The following is an 18434-nucleotide window of genomic DNA, read 5'->3' on the forward strand; positions in this document are numbered from 1 at the left end:
AAAAAAAAAAATCAAAGATAGAAGCACTTGGTCTTTTTTTGTAGGACAAAAAAGACACACAACTGAAACTTCATTTGCTGATTTCACATAAAACAATTTATGGGTAGTTTATTTATAGGAGCAATCATAAAGGAGAGGCAATATGAGCAGCTGTGACATTGAACTAATCAATGATTCCAGCTCGCTCAAAACAGGAAATGCTAATTACATCAAACTCAAGGCAAAATCATTATTTATGTTGCTCATATATGGTCATATGATAAAGTGACGTCTAAGTGGACAGGTGTGTTTGCAATGATGCTACTTTAACATTGCTGACAAACTGCCTGAATAAACAGCAGATTACATTTAGATGTACAGTAAGTGTTTATTTATTGGCAGAAACTGTTGCTGATTAAACACTTCCACCAAGTGGGTAAATATAGACACTGCAGTCCTTTCTGCAGCTGTTCACAGATGTCTGCATGAAGAAGTCAGGATATGAAAAAGAATTATGTTAAACTGGACAATACAGGGGTTCAAGTATTGTAGCCTGCTTTGCAGTTATGTGTATTTGTATCCTAATATTACCTTCAAAAAGCACAAACAATGTAAACAATTATGCACATGTTTTATGAAAGTATATTTTTTCTGCTCTGGAACAAAGTGTAACAAAATCACCATGCAGACATCCATGCATGAGTCCCTGATCAATACAATAAGTGGAGCAGCTGCACCACCATTTTTTAAAGTGGAGGTGCAAACTTATGATTTTGTCTCACCACTATTTAACTTTAATACATGTTACTTTCAGCAGTAAGAAAAATAGGCAAATAAGTGCAGTATTTATTGATTCCAGTTTAATATATATATATATATATATTTAAAGGAGCAGACATAAGAAATTGTCTCTTCTTCTGCTGCCTTTCATTTTATTTTTTCATTGTATTGTTTTGTTGTGAATTAAATGAATACAAATTTGAACTTGAAATGCAGTTATTCAGCACTGATGCTGTTACAGTTTTGAGTGACAGGCTACCGCACAAACTTATTTTGTTTAAAAGCCTTTTGACATTTTTTTTTCATTTTTTGTACAGGTGTCAAACTAAAGATGAGAACTGGAGGAAGTTGTCTTGACACCCTAGTTTTCAAAATAAGCCCCTATGGGGTATTGTGAAGAGAAAGATGGGATACGCCAGACGCACCATATCAGAAGAGCTGAAGGCTACTACCAGAGGAACCTGGYCTCTCATAACACCTCAGTGCCACYGACTGATGGACTCCATGCCACGCCACATTGCTGCAGTAATCCAGGCAAAAGAAGCCCCACTGAGTGCTGTACATGCTCACACTGTTCGTGTTCATACTTTTCAGTTGGCCAACATTTCTAAAAACCCTTTTTTGTTTGTTGGTCTTAAATAATATTCTAATTTTCTGAGATACTGAATTTGGCATTTTCATTAGTTGTCAGTTATAATCATCAAAATTAAAAGAAATAAACAATTTTTAGTTGTGATCTCAGATAAAGTCATGTTTTCACTGTTCTACCTTCATAAAATACTAATTTTATGTTGTTGTATTAATCCCCCAAATTTAGCAATATGCTTTTCAATTGGCTGGAAAACGCAGAGTTTGGAATAGATCGTTTACAAAATTTTCTGGGGAAGGATAACCCTGGACCCCTATAACTGCTCCACTCCACAGCCGCTCATTAACATGAACAGGTGTTCCTCATTGCTGTCAGAAAATGTTGGCAGGTATGATGATATTGTAATTATATTGATAACTAATTTAATTGGGCAACCTGGTTTCTAAAGATAAAAACAATTTAAATAAATAATTTGGTATGTTAAATGTTTAAAAACTGTCAGTGAGATTTAGCAAATTAACATACAGTAAGCCTACGGAATCAACTTGGCGGTAGGGATGGCCCTTTATGACAACAGTTCATGCCTCGCTCTCATTTCACTTTCGACCAAAACACCACAACATCATGTTCCATCTTGTTTGTTTATTAAGTCTTGTAAATGGTTAGAGCTGGTGTACAGGGTAACATGATTTATACATATCTTCATGTCAGAAGAATTCTGATCGAAAGGCTTGTATACATGTTCACCTTTGTTTGTCTTCTCCTCAGGGAAATACAAAAGAAAGAAAACAAATGGTCCGAGCTACAAAGCCTCTACATTCCCCATGAAGTGGGCGTTGGACTAGWTAATGCTTAAAGAACATCCATAACAACTCTATGAGGGTGCATAGCATTCTAATGAAATATATTTTGTCATATATTTATACATACATTTTCATAAAAACGTTTCTTTTTGTGCATGTGTGCAGTTGCATTCCTTAGGATAGAGTAATATGATATTGCGTTTACATTGTCATGTATCCAGTCTAAAGGAGAATAGGTGAGCTCTATTCTTTGCAACAGTTAAAATTATACAATACTCTTTGTTTTTGATTTTTTTAAGTACACCATCGAAGGTTACACATCATCTTCACTCACATGCCGGGTACAAAAGTTTCTCTTTTTTACCCCTTCTTTTATCCAACAACATTTGGAACRGAGCGTCGCATGCACACACACACTTACACACAAACATGTTGACGGTGGGTTGAACAGAGTGAACAGTATCTTGTTTTTAAAACAAATCTGACACTTTCTTTCTCGTTAAAATCCTTGTCAAAGTGGAACTACCATAGTTTAAAAAAAAAACAAACATAATTTTGTACGGTTTGAATCGTGAAAATGGGACCAAAACTTGATTTCAGTGAGATCAAAGTTATAATTATTTGTCATTTTAATATCGTTTGAAATGAACTCATGAACGTGCTTAAATGATTTGTCAGCAATGATATTTGTAAAAGCGTTTGCATATTACTWTTTATGAACGACCAAACTGAAGCTGATCAAAGCAACAACATAAGATATAATTATACATAACTTTTCTGCATAATCCCACTTAAAATTTTGACCTATTTCTTTGTGAGCTTCAAAATGTAAATTTCRAACATAATTTCAAATGATTAAAACTTTTTATTCAATTTTTTTTATTGTTATATTTGATACATTTGGACGACTTTGCTACTTTAAATAGGATTATGAATAAAAATCAGCTAAATGATTGTGCAATCCTTTATCTTATATCATCAAGTACAAAATTTTAGTAAACTGTTTGTTTACTTCTCTCATCTAGTTGACTTTTTTTTTTCCCAGCAGGAATGCTGACACGGTGAGATTAAGAATAAATGACATCCAACACTACAAAAACCTCCATAAAAAGACGTACATGTCATCAGAACCAACTTAACATTCATCAAATTTAACTCTTGTGTCACACTAACGGTTTGGTTCAGTTTCGCTCATCTCTTGTAAAAACGGACGATAGAAGCAGCTGATGGTGGCGTCAGTGCTGCCTCGAACAGGAGATATCTGACACATTCAACTCTCCGTTTTTTGGTCTTATCAGACTTTAAAGCACATATTCTCGTAACAAACGTTTCTGCTTCATGAACATAACTCCCATGCACTCATTTAATCCCACTTTTTTTTATCTTCCACCTGTGTCTTCCAGAGGACAAACGGGAAATTCAAACCAGCTTCTGACGGAGCAGAACGAAAAAACCTGAGTGTAAAATGTTCAAAAAACGTGCCGTTATTGAATGAGGTTCACTTGAATGGAGATGAGGATTGAAATGATGCATTCGTGTGACATATAAGGTAGGTGTTCATTCATTCGGTGCCACAATCATCCTGGCTACAGTAGCGTTTACAGTACTTACGGGTTAAATCATGTGTTCCAGAAATGTGTGCTACTATGATACAATGCTTACATAGTGCTGCCATCAGGTTTCTGCATAAAGTATTAAATGATAAGCAGTAATAATACAAGTCGGTTTAAAAAATAAAAGACATTTTAAGACCTTTAAGACAAAGTAAAATGTTTTCTGTGAATAAAATGCTAAGAGTAGGAACCAGAGTCTCAAAATATGGAACATATCAGGATTTTTCATGTTGCTACGTTTGGTGCTAAAATAAAATAAAATAAAAACCTTACTGGCCTTAGTCCCACACTGCTGCAACCGAGTCATCCTGTCTTGCATCAGTGAGTCAGTGCTTTCAAGCTGGTTCATGTCAAAACTAATGGAAAGCATTTGGGCGCGGCTCAGCTGCAACATCAAACTCGAAAGCGTCCAGACGGAGTCTTCGCTTTCACCGAGGGGTTCGGTTTTTCATTCTCGCACCCCCAAACCAGGGTTTCACCTTTTCTTCTTGTTTGAAATTATTGCTGCAGCAAAGCCGTCGGACGATTTGATAACTGGTCATCGGGTTTGCGTGTGCTTTCGCTRGGATTAAATGGAAATGTGTGCATTGGCAGTTCACGAGTCTGGGGTCAGACAGTCACAGTGCCCACCTGTTTGTCCTCGCCGCACAGTTTTCCCCTCATCGTCACAAGCTGCTGTAGCKGAACACAACCTGACACAAGCCAGAAATTCTTTAGAAATTCTGTTTTTTTTTCCTCCACTTTGCTCTAAACTTAGACAGTGAGGTGCTGCAGCACAAAACTGAAAGAAGGGGTGTGTGAGTTTACTGCATATAATCAGGGCTACTGATAAAAATGAGATATGCTACGCCAGAAAACAGGATTAGAAAGGTTGTAAAAACAAAACAAAAAAGTTAGTGTTTGCTGCTGTACAAAGCAGTGAAGCTACCAATTTTTTTRCCCAAAGGAAACATTCTGCTGTCTTGAAAACACATTTCTCCTGAAAACACAAAGCTGACAGAGGTTCAGTTCTCCACTGAAGCAACGCCGGAGAACCGAAGTGGAAGCAAGATTTTATAAATCGACAAAAAGAAAAAAAAAAAGAAAAAAATTCTGGCACACGCGGACAAGAACTCACAAGCAGGGAAGAGCAGCGGCGCTTCGCACCACTYAGCGCGCCGTGACATCACAGAGACAACAAGCCGATGGCGGGACGTGGCTCKCTCCCAACCCAGAAGCAAGAAACTCATGCAGTAGAGCGAATTTACAGGCACACATACACACCGACACGTGTCCACGTAGCATACAGTGCATATATCACATTAGGATTATTAAGGGAAAGAATTCGGTGAAAGACGTATTTTTTTAGGCTCAGCAGAGGCTTTGCTGCAAACACAACCATCCTTTGAGGAACTTTTTTTTTTTTGGCTGCACCGTTTTCAACTTGCTGACACACACCACTCCTGTGGAAGAGGAGAAGGTCCGTAGGTTGTACCGTATACCCCTTTAGTTTGTAGATAATGACAGTTCAAAAGGTCAAAGGGCATGCACCAGCAGTCATCATGCGATTACAGTTCACAGGAAGCACTTTGTTGCTTTTTTTTTTTTCTTAGGTGTTTTACGAACATTTACGTTTTTTTTTGTATAAAAATGTATCTTCATGCCTTAGTTTAGTTGATATTTTTCTTTACAAATATTAAAAAACTACAACTTGAACTCCTCTTTTTTTTCATTGTCTTCTTTTTTGTGATGATTCATTATCACAGATTTGAGGATGATTCAGTTTGTCCTTTTAGTTGTTTTTTTCTTTGTTTTATCATCTCTTCTTCTCCTCTCTGCTCATTTTCCTCTTCGGTCCGGTCGTGTTTTAGTGGACGTTTTGGCAGTGGCTTTCCGGTCCTAAACAAAGAAATACAAAAGCAGTAGTCATACACACACTGTAACTTTGGCTTTTAAAAAAGAGAAAATAATAAAGAACTTTAGAAAAATAATTAAAAAGGGAAATGAGAGACAAAAAGTACGGGGGTGCATTAGAGCCACACAGGTGAAAGAAAAAAAAAAGACTGAGCTTGTGTGTACAGATATGTGATTAGCAGATTAATTAAAGGAGACCTATCATGTTTTTGAACCCTTCTTTTCCACATTTAAATCACTCAAATGGGTTCTATATAAAGTGGAACTGCAATGCTTTGGTCTGAATTCCTCCTTGTTACTCTACAAGCCCCCTTTTCACTTTTTTCTGAGGTACAGCGGGTAAAATAAGTATTGAACACGTCAACATTTTTCTCAGTAAATATATTACTAGAGGTGCTAATGACATGAAATTTTCACCAGATGTTGGTAACAACCCAAGTGATCCATACATACAAAGAAATCAAACCATAAATGTCCAGAAATGAAGTTATTTGTAATAATGTGGAATGGCACAGGGAAAAAGTATTGAACACACTTACTGAAATTTATCTAAAACTTTGTACAAAAGCCTTTGTTGTCAATGACAGCTTCAAGATGCCTCCTGTATGGAGAAACTAGTGGCATGCATTGCTCAGGTGTGATTTTGGCCCATTCTTCCACACAAACAGTCTTCAAATCTTGAAGGTTTCGTGGACCTCTTCTATGAACTCTGATCTTTAGTTCTTTCCATAGATTTTCTGTTGGATTCAGGTCAGGTGATTGGCTGGGCCATTCCAGCAGCTTTAGTTTCTTTCWCTGAAACCAACTGAGAGTTTCCTTGGCTTTGTGTTTGGGCTCATTGTCTTGCTGAAATGTCCAGCCACGTTTCATCTTCATCATCCTGGTAGATGGAAGCAGATTTTTATCAAGAATATCTCTGTACATTTTTCCACTCATCCTTCCTTCAATTATTTGAAGTTTGCCAGTACCATATGCTGAAAAACAGCCCCACACCATGATGTTCCCACCTCCAAACTTRACTGTTGGTATGGTGTTTTTGGGCTGATGTGCAGTGCCATTTGACCTCCAAACATGATGTGTATTCTGGCATCCAAACAGTTCAATGTTGGTCTCATCTGACCAGACTATATTCTCCCAGTATTACACAGGCTTGTTTAAATGTTGTGCAGCAGACTTTAAAGGAGCTTCAACATGCTGTTTCTTCAGCAGTGGAGTCTTGCGTGGTGAGCGTGCATACAGGCCATGGTGGTTCAGTGCATTACTTATTGTTTTCTTTGAAACAATCATACCTGCTAATTCCAGGTCTTTCTGAAGCTCTCCACAAGTGGTCCTTGGCTCTTGGACAACTCTTCTGAAAATTCTTTTCACTCCTCTGTCAGAAATCTTGTGAGGAGCACCTGGTCGTGGTCAGTTTATGGTGAAATAATGTTCTTTCCACTTCTGAATTATGGCCCCAACAGTGCTCACTGGAACCTTCAGAAGTTTAGACATTCTTCTGTAACCGATGCCATCATTATGCTTTGCAACAATAAGGTTGTGAAGGTCTTGAGAGAGCTCTTTACTTTTACCCATCATCAGATGGTTATTGTGTGATACCTGACCATCATTTGGGACTGAACCAGCTGATATTAACTTGCACTGACAAGGGGCAGGCTTGCTTTCTAATTACTGAGAGAGTTCAGCTGGTGTCTTGTCTTTCCATGCCTTTTTACACCTCCCTTCATGTGTTCAATAATTTTCCCTGTGCCATTCCACATTATTACAAATAACTTCATTTCTGGACATTTATGGTTTGATTTCTTTGTATGTATGGATCACTTGGGTTGTTACCGACAACTGGTGAAAATTTCATGTCATTAGCACCTCTAGTAATATATTTACTGAGAAAAATGTTGACGTGTTCAATACTTATTTTACCCGCTGTATGTCTCAGATCAACTCGTTTTGAGGCTGTCTCTTTAAATCCAAACAAGGCCCTTCAAACCTCACCCCCTCCAGCTTCCAGAGTGGTCCAATCTAGCTTGATAAAGAGGTTTATGACGATTTAGTGGCGTAGAAACATTTAATTTACAAATTAATAAAAAAAAGATGTTAGCAAGGGAAGACTTGTCCACCCAGCCTTACATGTTCACCCAGAGGAGAACGATTATTTGGTAGTTCAGTCATAAATAATTTGCCGTAATAGTTCTGAAAATATCATATTAAATAGAGAAAACTGAACGGGTTGAAAATATGACCCAATCAGAATATAAAGATATCCACACAGCATATTTTATGCACACCTATAGACTCCAAGAATGGTACAACGAAACACATGTAATGGCTAAAAACATGTTTTCCATGATATGTCTCCTCTAATAAAACACATCCAATCATGGACATCACATCTTTTGGATGGTATCAGCATGCAGGTTAAAAGCCACACTCTGAGTGATTAGGAGTGAGCATTTGTGTGTGTGGCAAAGGTAACACAAAGAGGGAGCCACTTCTGCAAGCAGCGTTGTACATTTAGGGTTCTACTTTGGATCAGGAGTGAAAAAGAACAGTTTGTACAAAACTATTTATGCTCAGGGTCCAAAAGCTCGGCCTATCCAGGGTACCATCCAAGCACTGGGATGCACAAGTGCTTGTTGCGTGTCCCGTACCTGAAGGACTGGGAAGTGTGTTTATTTCAGTGTTTAACCCTCCGCAGACTGGTGCGCTGCACTGACTGAACACCCTTTCTCACATTCACCCCCACCTGGAGCAAGGAGGGCAGGATGAGGGAAGGAGACAAGACCTGGACCAGTTAACTGCTGCAGCCACCAAACTAGAGCAGGAAACTAACTATGGCTCACATGTTCACTGCCTTTTTTTTGTTTGTTTGCTTTAGTGGTCAACCAACCAATCAAATCAGACACCAGTTTTTTTGTACAATCGTAGAATTTTACACTAAGATTTCACACACAGATTATCTTGAGTCATAGTTGGTTTATTTTCAGATCTCTTGAAGACAGAATACCTCTTAATCAACATTTACCTACTGTTTAATGTGAGTTACCCTTTGGGCGCTCCAGGCTTTGTGACTAATTCAACGTCATAAGCTGTCTGTTGGGAGTTTACAGTGTTAATGTGGGACTATCCATGGAAAGATAAAAACATCTGACTCACCTTTCTTGGGAGCACATTTCCCTTTTCTTCAACAAACGGCACCTCAGCAGAATGATCCTCCTTCTGCTCTCTCTGGAAAAGAAAAAGGATACAATCAACAATGATATACAGACAATTTATACAATATTTTCTCAATCTTTCTGCCAAATAATTTTTTTTTTCAGTAGAAAAAAAAAATTGTTCTGGTTTGTGTTTTGTGACTTGACCAGTAATGATCGATCATCTCTTCTGATGATTTTTGGGAATAAAAGGTTAAAGATGATCACAATTAAAAAAATAAAAATAAAAAAATCAAATTGACTAAATTCCAATTTTATCATTTATGGGGGAGAAAAGAAGAAGGAGATGAAAAATAAATCCTTCTCTGGGCGCAGGAAGCGGCGGCTGGTCGGCACTGCAACCTGACCTGGCCTCTCCACTCCTCCTGTTCCCGCTGGTCCGCCTCCTGATAAGAGAAGCCCCACCCCCTGTCAAAGGGCTGCGTGCCCTTCAGGAGGCGRCCCCGCAGCACATGAGAGTAACCCGTGTCACACACCGAAGTCAGCAGGGCCTCTTGAGCCACGTGCAAGCCTGGCACGCTCCCGTCGTGTCCCGAGGACACCGAGCCCACCCAACCCTGTAGGGAGTCCTTCTCTGGTATGTAAGGCTGGAACGCGCCTCCTCCTGTTATCCTGGAAAGCAGAATTGTAAAGTAACTAAGTACAAATACTTCTTTACTGTACTTAAGTAGAATTTTTGGGTATCTGTACTTTACTTGAGTTATTATTTTTCAGCCTACTTTTTACTTTTACTTGTTACATTTTTACATAATTGTACTTTCTACTCCTCACATTTTTAAAAAAGGCAACAAGTAGAATTACTTTTATTTCATTTTGCTTGTTTTTATTCCAGCTTGTTATTGTAAAAAATAAATACTATCCATACAAATTATGCCTCATTTCGAATGAATTTAACTGTGGTTGAATGAYAAGTATAAATATATAAAATTCTGATACCGTATTAGCTTGTACAAAAACAAATCATGTCACACTCCAGCAGGACATAATCATTAAAATAAAAGTACTGTACTTAAGAAGTATTTGTATTTCATGAATTATATTATTGCATTTGGCTGCAGCCCTCAGATAGATTTTAATTTTGGGGAAAATGTTTGTGCAGCCTTGATATATGTATATAAACTGAAACAGACTACACTAGTGCATCCTAAATTTAACATTAATTAATTATTTTATTACAAAATAGTCATTTCTGCATTTTTTGGGAGCTCACCTCCTAATAAATGTCTTACAGAAAATCTAACTGCTCATTTTAAATCAATGCTTTTACTTTTAATACTTAAGTACAAAACATATCAGATACTTTAAGACTTTTGTTCAAGTAATATTGCTAAAGGAGACTTTAACTTTTACCAAAGTACTTTTTTTTTGGTATGATACTTGTACTTTTACTCAAGTATCACTTTGTGGTACTTTATTCAACACTGATGGAAAGCATAAAAAAGGGGGAGAAAATGTGAGAGAAGAGAAACTTGGAGCATCTTGACTTTAAGGTCTGACGGCTGACGTACCGGTTGTCTTTGTTGAGTTCTGCTGACCGAACCACCCCCATCATCTCGCTCCGCTGGGTGTGCACCTGCTGGCCTGCAACAAGAGAAATCCCTTCCACTGAACCCAGCGCTACACCTCCTCCAGCTCCTCCTTTTGTCCCTCCTCCAATCACCTCCCCTCTCCTCACGTCTGACCTCTGACCTCCCAGCTGGCCGTTCAGATTGACCTTGGGAACAGCGCCGCTGGCCCTCACCCTGTCCCTTTCCGCCAGCGCACTCGCTGGCTCCTGTGGCGCCTCCTCCTCCTCAACCTCCCCTTCCTCCTCCTCCTCCTCCTCCTCTTCCTCCAGCTCCATGATGGAGCCGCTGGCGCCGCTGGCTCCGCTGCCCGGGCGGCCCAAGCTGCAGGGTAAGGAGAGCGTGGCGCCCTCAGAGTCGTCGGCCCGACTGCTGCCCTCCAGGGACGAGTCCTCCACCGTGACCAGCGAGGGGCTGACCCCCGCCGGCCACACCTGGACGTCCGACATCTCCATCAAAGTGTCTTCTTCTGTGGTGGCGATAGGCGCGCACTCCAGGCTGGAGACTTCCTGCCAGTAGGGCTCGGCGCCTAACGGAGAGGGTAAACTGTACTGCATGGAGGCCGGGGACACAAGCTCCTCCTGCACCAGCCCATAACCTGGAGGGAAGACAGGGGCGAGACAAAAGAAAGACTAACACCAAGCAGGCACAGCCACAGGGAGGGTGGGGGGGTCGGACATCGGCTGTTTCTCTAAATCTGCAAGAGAAACAGCAGGACTCAGCCCTGTCCCAATAAATAAGACTCGGAGTCTTGGAATTTGGACTAAAAAAAATCTTCTAGAATAAAATTTCATTGTGTTCAGGCTCAGACAACAGGAGTTTAAAAAAATAGAAACTAAAACCAGGCTGCATCATAAACATAAGGACATTTTAGAAAGTCTTTTGTGGTATCTTATTGCACACACAGCAAAATGTGAAAAATACGGACACTTTATATAAAACTAAGCATTGATTTGGAATTATTTATCCAGAGGTATCAGAACATCATTTTATAGAAAGACGTGGATAAGAATTTGGTGCAACAGATTGTAAATGTAAGTCTATATGGGTTTTTAATTCCTCACTATGAGCTACAGGTAAGGGTATTAATTTTTTACAACTACACAATGGCAAAATATGGTCTCTATAGTGCAAATTTACACATTTTTTCCCAATATTAATCCTTAAGATTTAGAAGCTTAACTACTTCTTGGCAACTATTTTGGACTCATCAATAATGCTGAAACTATGATTTTGAATCATAATCATCAGTAATATGGCAGCTGTGGGTTGTTAAAATTTACTGCTAGTTTGCATATAACTTTCTTAAAATCTTAGGTCTTAAATCTCAACTCCAAGGTATTAACAAAGTCCAAAACTCACGTAGTCTGAACCTGACCATTTAAAAGACATATTACCAAACTCAACTTTAATATTGCACAATTTCCTTTGTTTATTTGAATATTACTTTCAGATAAAACTCAGAACTCAAGTTTTACAAACACTCTTAATCAAGCCCATATTTTTCCTTTCAAATTTGACTTTTCTGTGGTTAAACTGCCTGGTCGATCATTTAAAGTTGATGAGTTTGATGCCAAAGGCAGCAGCGCGGGTCTCTATCATTGGGACATGGCGATATGTGCAGGGTGTGAGAAATCAAAAGGGATTTTGTGGATCTTCTGTTGTGTGTGAGGTGAATGATGCGGGGCACCGCTTTGCTGTCAAGTTCAGAAAGTGAAATCGGCAGAAAACAAACTTTTCTAAAAAAAAGACAAAAGAAAGGTCGAGTTTTGTGCTCGATGTCGGGTTGGCACGATATTCATCCATTTTATTATTCACCAAAAGTTTTCATGTTTTTGTAAATGTTTAATTTTTATGTGGTTTTTTTCTTCCATTTTAGGAATCAACTTTTTACCAAAACCAATGTGGTGAAGCATTTTTATCGTTCCAACCCGGGTCACAAGTTCCTGAGCGGGAGTCAGCAGCATCTTACAGATTCTGAGGAGTAAAATGCAAGTTACTGCTGCTCTTGCATTCTCTTAAACTGTAGCTGCACATCAGAATCATGCATTCATGTCTGCACCTCAAGCATTTCAAATAAAAGTCCTTCTGCACACACATCCACACATCTAAACGCACACACGATAAACAAAACTACAGGATCTATAACTGATTTCTGACACGCAGGCTCTGTTATTCTAGGCTGTCAAACAGTCTGTGGGATTTTATTCCATGTGGTAAAACCTTTTAATCATAATCTGAGGGATTTTTTTTTATTGATGAAAATTATTTTACAAAACTAAAACTGCAAGTATGATAGAAACAAGTCCCCTGGTGCACACACCCCCATGGTGGTTCCCACACCTCAAAGAGCTAATGGTAACCTCTGTCCACATGCTAATACGTTCCCTAGAAAACACATCTGAAAACACAGCAATAGAGGTTGTAAGGGAAGCTTAGCAGATTTGAGCACAGCAAAATTTGGAAGCGATCACTATTCAGTCAAACAAGCTCTCTGCTCTGAAGTGTCACCACCAGACACGCAAAGTTTTATACTGCTCTGAAAGCCCTTAGAATAATAATAAAAAAGAGTAAGTAGAAGAAGACGTAGAAGAAGGACAAAGAAGAAGAATTGCATAGTTTTTTGCTGTTTTGTGGTTAAATTTTGCCAAATCTTGTAGAGGGTTCAGGTTCTGCAAAAACAAAGTTGGTAAAATTAGTGAAACTTTTCTATTCTTTTCCTAGATGTTCTGAAGTCCAAACAGTTTAGTCAAACTACTTGGTCTGACGGCCGCACTTCCTGCAGGCCAACAGCTCAGAGGCCAAACATCCAGCATTTTGCAGTCATTAGGTAAATAAACCAAGTATTAAATAGGCATGTTGCCTTTGAATTGGTTAATTTTGCTGCGTTTAATCATGAATAAAGACATACAGAACCCAGTATTATAAAAGTAGTAATATTAAAACATCATCAAAAACAAAAACAACATATTAAGCCTCCTATTTAACACAAACATTATTTTGGCATGTCTGACTTGCCATACTTTTAAACCAATTGTGTTTTAACTTATCTTGGTTTTATCTTCAGCTGCTTGTTTTAAGTGTCTTGCGTGTTCGTAAAAATGTTTTTTTTTTCTACTAAGCTTTAAACCAAGACTCCGATGTTTCTGTACCACACACGTCTGTCTAACTAACAGAACTTATAGTAGTACTTAAAGTAGAAAACCGGGAGTTTGAGCTTAAGAGATGAATGAACCAATTGGCAAATTAAGTCAAAATATCTGCCAGTGGAGTAAGAAAATTTTACTTGGTAAGATTTTTGAAATAAGAAAAAATTGAGTCAAATCAAGTATTTCAAGAAGACTTACCAAGTAAAATTTTCTTACTCCATTGGAAGATACTTTGACTTAATTTGAGTCAAATTTTCAGACTAACAAGACAAATAATCTTACACATTCTGAAAACAAGATGATTAATGTCCTGATGCATCTCAGTAATCCAGGTAAAAAATCAAAAAAAAGAAAAAAAATGTATAGGTCTTCTGGACGGGTTCTTCTCTAATGAAACGTTTCGTCTCTCCTCCAAGAGACTTCTTCAGTCTGAGAGTTTCAGGCAAAATTCAGGCTTTCAAGCACTGCCTCCATGTGACTGATACTCACATCACATGGCTATCGTTGACACCTAATTAACACCTATTGTGAACAGGGGGTGGTGTGATATCACGATAGCCATGTGATGTGAGTATCAGTCACATGGAGGCAGGGCTTAAAAGCCTGAATTTTGCCTGAAACTCTCAGACTGAAGAAGTCTCTTGGAGGAGAGACGAAACGTTTCCTTAGAGAAGAACCCGTCCAGAAAAGATGATTATTCTTATACAATCAGTTCTTGTTTAGTAAATCAGTCTCAAAACAAGATCAAAAGGACTTTTTGGCTGGATATAAGATTTTAAAACTCGGTTAGATGGACATTTTTTGCAGTGTAAGTCCACGGGCCGCTAGTAGAATAACCCTGCCATAAAGCTTAGACTGATGAAGAAACATCTGTCTCTCACTTCTACACTCTAAAAATGAAATGTTGGATTTACTTAACCATGTTATGTGACCTGGTTCCACTTAACTGAGTTGAGTAAATTCAAAGCAACAACTTATGTTCTTTGGTTAAAACACTGGTATATTGCTTTGAATTTACTCAACTCAGTTAAGTGGAACCAGGTCACATAACATGGTTAAGTAAATCCAACGTTTCATTTTTACAGTGTAACTTGCTGGAGTTTGTAACTTCTTCAGAGTGGTCACAGATATCTTGGTGGTCTTTCTCACTATTCTCCTACTTGCATACTCAGTCAATTTTTGAGGACCACCTGCTCTTACATCTACACATCCCATATTCTTTCCACTTCTTGATGAGGGCTTTAACAGAACTCCTGGGGTTGTTTAGGGTCTTGAAAATCCATTTTTTTTACTAATCTCAACTTGTACTTTTCCATTATCGTTTCTCTAAATTGAACCAGGACAGTTACTTTAAAGAACGTGAAGATTTCTGCAGTCACTTAATTTACTTTGATATCAAAGAAACTGTTTTTTGGATATATTTTTTGTAAAGAAGCCCAATTTATATCAGACTCTAACAATAAAAGCAAAAAAAAAAAAAAAAAAACATCAAAGGGGGTGAATAACTTATAGGCACTGCATATTTTGATATGTAAATGTGAGTGAAATGTGTTTTTATGGAACACTTACTTTCCTCTCAAGATCTATGAACCCAAAGTTTGGGAAAGAAAATGTGTGTTTCTGGGATGGAACAGGGCCATGATGGTTGGAGGAGGAGGGGCATCAGAATGAGGTGAACAGGGAGGGAATGAGTCAGAATGACAGTTTGAATGAGTGAGTTGAGTCTGGGTTTATCCGTCTCCGAACTCCTGCAGTTTATTAAACACACAGACACAAACACACACTCACCCACAGGTGTAAGACACACAACATGTGGTGGGTCACAAATAAAATCAACGAAACAAACTCCAAGAAAAAATAAAAACTTCACAGGACGCTAGGTGTTTAGCACAGTACACACAGACAAAAACACACTAACCTGCACTGGAATTTAAATAAAATGGAGGACACACTGGTGAGGTTCAAATGTACGGCAAAAATCACCCAAACTACACACAAACTCACACCTGACAGCACTATTCCTGCAGGCAGATAACGTTTAGACAATGCTGCCAGTGATTCTGTCCTCAGACTTGGGCAAAACAGTAGATCTTAAAAATATATGTTCCATAAATCAGGTAAACATCAGACATGAAGATATGAAAATAAAAGGTCATAATTAAAAGTTTTGCCCATGAATGAACGACATCATGTCACATTGTGAGCTAAACATTATGTGCAATGAAGCTGACCATTATGGAGGACCGAAACTGAGACATCATTAGAAATAAAAGCAGAAATATATAAATGGACCATTAAATAAATTAATACGTTTAAAAAAAATTGAATTACAAAAGGAGAACTTTACCTCGTGTTTTATAATTTAATTGACCTTTGTATTTATTTTTCTAATTTATTTCCAACAAATTATATATTTTAGCACATAATTTACATTTTACTGTTAAAAAAAACGATTGCATTTGTGTCTCCCAAATGATTATATTTAATTATATTTTATAATTTTTCCCACAAGTCTTAATTTCCATGTGTTGCCTTTACATTTCTCTGTCTCCTTATGTAAATGAGGTGGGCAGTTCTTCTAGGTCAGCTCCATTCCTATTGGTCAACAGACAGGAAGGAGCAGGATCCATGTACAGATCTACTGTGCATGCTTGTGCTGATCAGTTTAGCTGAACGTTTAGTTAAAATCAAAAGGCACAGGTAAGTGTTTTTATCTTTGCCTTTGTTTTAAACTAAACTTTAAACTTTAAGCTAAACTGATCAGCACAAGCATGCAAAATTGYTATGAACATGGATCCTTCTGTCTGTTGACCAATAGGAGAGGAGCTGACCCAAGAAGCTCCTCCCACCTTAGTTCTCCTTTTATATTTTAGTTGGTGCTTTTTAAGTTTATTTATTCATTTATTGCTCCATTTATATAATTCTGCTTTTATTTCTAATTATGTCAGTTTCGGTCCTCCATACACCATGTGTTACAGAGACAGCAATTAAAATTACAACAGTTATTTTACATGAAAACAAAATAAAGCATTTGTCTGTTAATTGCATGAAAAACTATTAAACAGTGAAAACATTGTACAATATGAAGATCACTTAAAGCATGCCATGCAAAAGTTGTCAGTAACCAAAACAAAAAAGAGCAGACGTTCTTTCATAGAAACTCCTGCCTCAAACATCAAAAGAACCTGAAACTGACCTGGTAGGAATGTATTTCGACTTTTTAAATCTCCCTAATTTAGCTATTCTTGCAGGTTTTTCATGTGGTGATAAAATAACCCCTCATCTTCTTCCTTTCCTCAACTGTTTTGGAAGATATTCAGCTCATAGTTCCCAGGTCAAGAGGGTTAGGGCTCACCTACAGATACACACAAACACGCACACATACACACTGATCCTGTAACAGCAAAGCATGCAGCATGCACGTGCACAAACTGTCGTAGACACCGAGTTGTATTTAAAGAGGAGGAGAGGGTCCCCACTCGACTGAACGAGGGAGGAGCGTGGGAAAACAAGATGACAAGAGAAGAAGAGGAGGCCCAGAGGTCAACATGAGGTCTTATGAGGTCAGAGGTCAGACAGGTAGAGCTGTGAGGAAGAAGAGCAAAGACAGGGGAGAAGGAGGAAGAGGAGGAGCAGGGCGGCTGGGCAGCAGATGAGACGTGTTACAGGTTCGGAGAAAGAGACAGAAAAGTCGGACAGATTCCCGAGGACAAGAGAAAATTTCAGGTTTGTRGTGCGTGTCTGCTGTCAGACAGGTGAAATTTTGCCTTGCTCTCAGGAAACAGACAGAAACAGATGTAAGACAGAGAGAGGAAAAGGCAGAAACAAGGTATGAAGGCCCAGAGCACATTTCATTTTTGTACTAGAGCCACTTGCGACTTGTGTATCCATCCCAGACGTACACACACGGCTGTATGCACACACGTGAATGTGTGCTCTCGACGTAAATCATCTCAAACATCCACAATAAAAAAAATATATATTAGTTTGATGTTAAGCTGTGTTTTATGTCCTAAAATCTCATCAGTAAATGTGAGAGCATGTTTTCTTAATTCTCGTACAAATAAGAAACACTTGTTCAAGGTAAAGTGTAAAAAGTGATCAAGTGTAAATTAAAAAATAAAAAAATGATTTGTGCCCCAGTGAAAAATGCACAGAGGCGGTGTTAGTGCATGCTGATAAAGCCCAGGTTCTTGGTGGAAGAACAATTCCTCGGACCTCAGAAACATCATTCGAGGCTCATCATCATCATCATCATCATCATCACCATTACCAGCAGCAGCAAAGCACCATGCAGCCCCGTGTTCCTTTCAACTTACCCCTTCTGAAAAACGGGGGCCTAATAACTCGCGGCTTGTGCACTAGGCGCAATGGCTTTGTGTCCGTGATCTCTTGTGGGGCAACAGAAACAAGGTATAATGGGTGTTACCCACACTTTACGGAAGCAAGGACATTTTCAGAGGTTAAAAATAAACGAGAACAGCAGTGGTGTAGAAAAAAAATGGCTTAATTGCTGGTTGTAGGGCACAAAGTAATTGTAACACACAGAACAGGCCGCTACATCAACACAGATTTTTTTCTTTTATTTTTTAAAGCCTTTTTATACTGCATGTTGTGTATGGAATGGGAGGTGCAAATGCAATAGAAAAATAAAATATCCAGAGTAGTGTAGATGGTGTTATTGTGCAACACTTTTTTTCCCCTGCAGTCCTAAAATATCTGTTTCCATTTTTTTGTTTCCTTGTGCCTGAAAGTATTGTAGAATTCCTGATAAWCATAAAATTAAGGGACAAATTTAAAACAATATCACATGTCATTTTTAATACATGTTTCTATCAGCAGAATTTTTTGAAA

At 38.4% G+C, this 18434-nt stretch overlaps 1 protein-coding gene across 5 annotated transcripts in view; it reads right to left on the reverse strand.

Moving 5' to 3' along the window:
* Positions 1-1975: 1975 nt before the first annotated feature.
* ank1b (ankyrin 1, erythrocytic b) overlaps positions 1976-18434 on the reverse strand; it is an 81440-nt gene continuing 64981 nt past the window's right edge. For 3 of the 5 annotated variants that reach the window (XM_014002404.1, XM_014002405.1, XM_014002403.1), the window contains 4 exons: positions 10375-11029; positions 9343-9478; positions 8808-8879; positions 1976-5642 (listed from right to left, as the gene is read on the reverse strand). In XM_014002404.1, the coding sequence (XP_013857858.1) occupies positions 5583-5642; positions 8808-8879; positions 9343-9478; positions 10375-11029 (923 nt within the window). In that variant the 3' untranslated portion in view covers positions 1976-5582. Of the gene's footprint in view, positions 5643-8807; positions 8880-9342; positions 9479-10374; positions 11030-17654; positions 17972-18434 lie in introns of those variants that run through there. The other 2 variants (XM_014002406.1, XM_014002407.1) reach the window with 2 other exon arrangements.

This window comes from Austrofundulus limnaeus, unplaced genomic scaffold (genome assembly GCF_001266775.1).
Source record: "Austrofundulus limnaeus strain Quisiro unplaced genomic scaffold, Austrofundulus_limnaeus-1.0 Scaffold13, whole genome shotgun sequence".
Taxonomy (NCBI): domain Eukaryota; kingdom Metazoa; phylum Chordata; class Actinopteri; order Cyprinodontiformes; family Rivulidae; genus Austrofundulus; species Austrofundulus limnaeus.